Genomic DNA, 2,012 nt, shown 5'->3' on the forward strand with positions numbered 1-2,012 from the left:
GAAAAGTCCCGGGTGGGGTCCTGGGATTCGGGCACGGGCGGGAGGAGAAATTGTTAAATCGGGGTGCAGGGACGCTCTAGGGGAGGGAGGAGGCTCTGCGAGGCCGTGTTGCGTGCTGGGCGCCCATCGCGTTTCGGGCTGAGACATCCCCACCCCAGGCTTCGGGAGCTCTGCGATTTCTTTCCGAGATGAATGTCTTGTTCTCTTGCTCCCAGGCACGCCATGGACACAACCGGCCACAGCGTCCTCCTCCTCCAGCAGCTGAACATGCAGCGGGAGTTCGGTTTTCTGTGTGACTGCACAGTTGCCATTGGAGATGTTTACTTCAAAGCCCACAGAGCGGTGCTCGCCGCTTTTTCAAACTATTTTAAGATGATATTTATTCATCAGACGAGGTAAGGGCACACAACTCTCCTCTTGCCTTTTAACCACTCTGCTCTGCTGCTTGCTTTTTCCCTCTTTCTAAAGATATTAAAGTCTAAAATGGGGATATTAGATGGCCTGAGGTTGTTTTCCTAACCCAGCACACATCTTGGCTCTCTGAACATTCCCAGTCCAGAATGTGCTGTACTTTAAAACCACCCTCTTAGTCAGCATACGGCAACATCAGGCCCCACATTTTGCAGATGAGACATTTGTGTGACCAGAGAAAATAAACATGTAAGTACCACAGTCCTCCTGCAGTGAGAACCTCACAGATTTGCCGTCTAGGGTTATTCAGGCATCTCCTGTCCATACGCAGCATGTCCATTACTTCGCGTTAGCTTGCAGGGAAGCTTGCTGGGTGGGACCGTCCCTTCTGACAGGATCTTTGGGCCTGAAGCAATTGAGAAGCAGTCGTCTTGTGGCAGTTCTGCGCTTCAGACTCAGGCAGATAAGGGCCGAGACTGGGATCATCAATTTATTTCAAGCTGCTGTTCTGACACTTCACCCAGATGGGTCAGGAGTGGTTCTGCAGGTATAACAACGACGGTGCCGAGGTCTAATCTCACCTCTGACCTGGAGCTTGCTGCTTGTAATTGATTAAACCCTTCTCTCTTCCCCTTCCTTTTTGAGGGTCGTGGCCCCCAGCACCTTTGCAAGATAATCATTAGCCATTGGCTGGGTAGCCCTTCGGCTGGAAGACTTCCTTTCCAATAGATGTTGTTTACTGACACTTAAGTGCTCATAAAGATTACACAGTAGCGGCAGCAGCTGAGTGTATAACTTAAGCACACAGATATTCTGTGCCTCTTATTATTGGAGTGGCACACGTGGGTGATGCGGAGCTTGCATGGCCCTGCTGCGGTGCCGCACGGCACCAATCAACTGCCACTGGCTCCATCTCCGGCTGCTGTTGTGCGCATGGTCTTTATAATCACAGGGATAAACACACACTTGGGCACTTTGCTGTGCGAGCAGGGCATATGCGATTCTGCAGGTCCTGGCGGGGAGAGCCGCTGGGGATCCGGGTGGCAGGCAGCAGCGCGAGCTCTCTGACAGCAAACGGCAGCGCAAATGAACGGGCAGGTAATGGATCAGGACAGTGAATTGGAGCTCTCTATGTACTCAATCATCTGTCTCGTTTCAGCGAATGCATAAAGATTCAGCCGACAGACATCCAGCCTGACATATTTAGTTACTTGTTGCATATCATGTACACTGGGAAAGGGCCAAAGCAGACTGTCAGCCAGAGCCGGCTGGAGGAGGGCATCCGCTTTCTCCACGCAGACCACCTCTCCCACATCGCGATTGAGATGAACCAGGTTTTCTCCCCAGAGCCGGTCCAGTCTTCAAACTTGTATGGAATCCAGATCTCAACTGCCCACAAGCCAACGAAGGAGCGCCTGGGAGCAAAGGAGACTCTGCCCAAGGCAGGCAGCAGGTCTGCTGCCCAGGGTGACCACCCGCAGCTGCAGCTCTCTCTGGCCATCGGTCTGGATGACAGCTCCCTGGACCAGCACATCGCTCGTCCCTCTGCTCAGCCTGCGGCTCTTGCCAAGCCGGGAGACGAGCGTCCAAAGCTCTCAGTA

At 53.0% G+C, this 2,012-nt stretch overlaps 1 protein-coding gene across 1 annotated transcript in view; it reads left to right on the forward strand.

The window, feature by feature from the left end:
- The first annotated feature begins 203 nt into the window (after positions 1 to 203).
- ZBTB25 (zinc finger and BTB domain containing 25) overlaps positions 204 to 2,012 on the forward strand; it is a 2,528-nt gene continuing 719 nt past the window's right edge. The window contains exons 1-2 of the mRNA XM_009870982.1: positions 204 to 395; positions 1,571 to 2,009. Coding sequence (XP_009869284.1) covers positions 223 to 395; positions 1,571 to 2,009 — 612 coding nt within the window. The 5' untranslated portion in view covers positions 204 to 222. The remainder of the gene's footprint in view (positions 396 to 1,570; positions 2,010 to 2,012) is intronic.

The sequence above is a fragment of the Apaloderma vittatum genome, unplaced genomic scaffold, assembly GCF_000703405.1.
Source record: "Apaloderma vittatum isolate BGI_N311 unplaced genomic scaffold, ASM70340v1 scaffold19896, whole genome shotgun sequence".
Taxonomy (NCBI): domain Eukaryota; kingdom Metazoa; phylum Chordata; class Aves; order Trogoniformes; family Trogonidae; genus Apaloderma; species Apaloderma vittatum.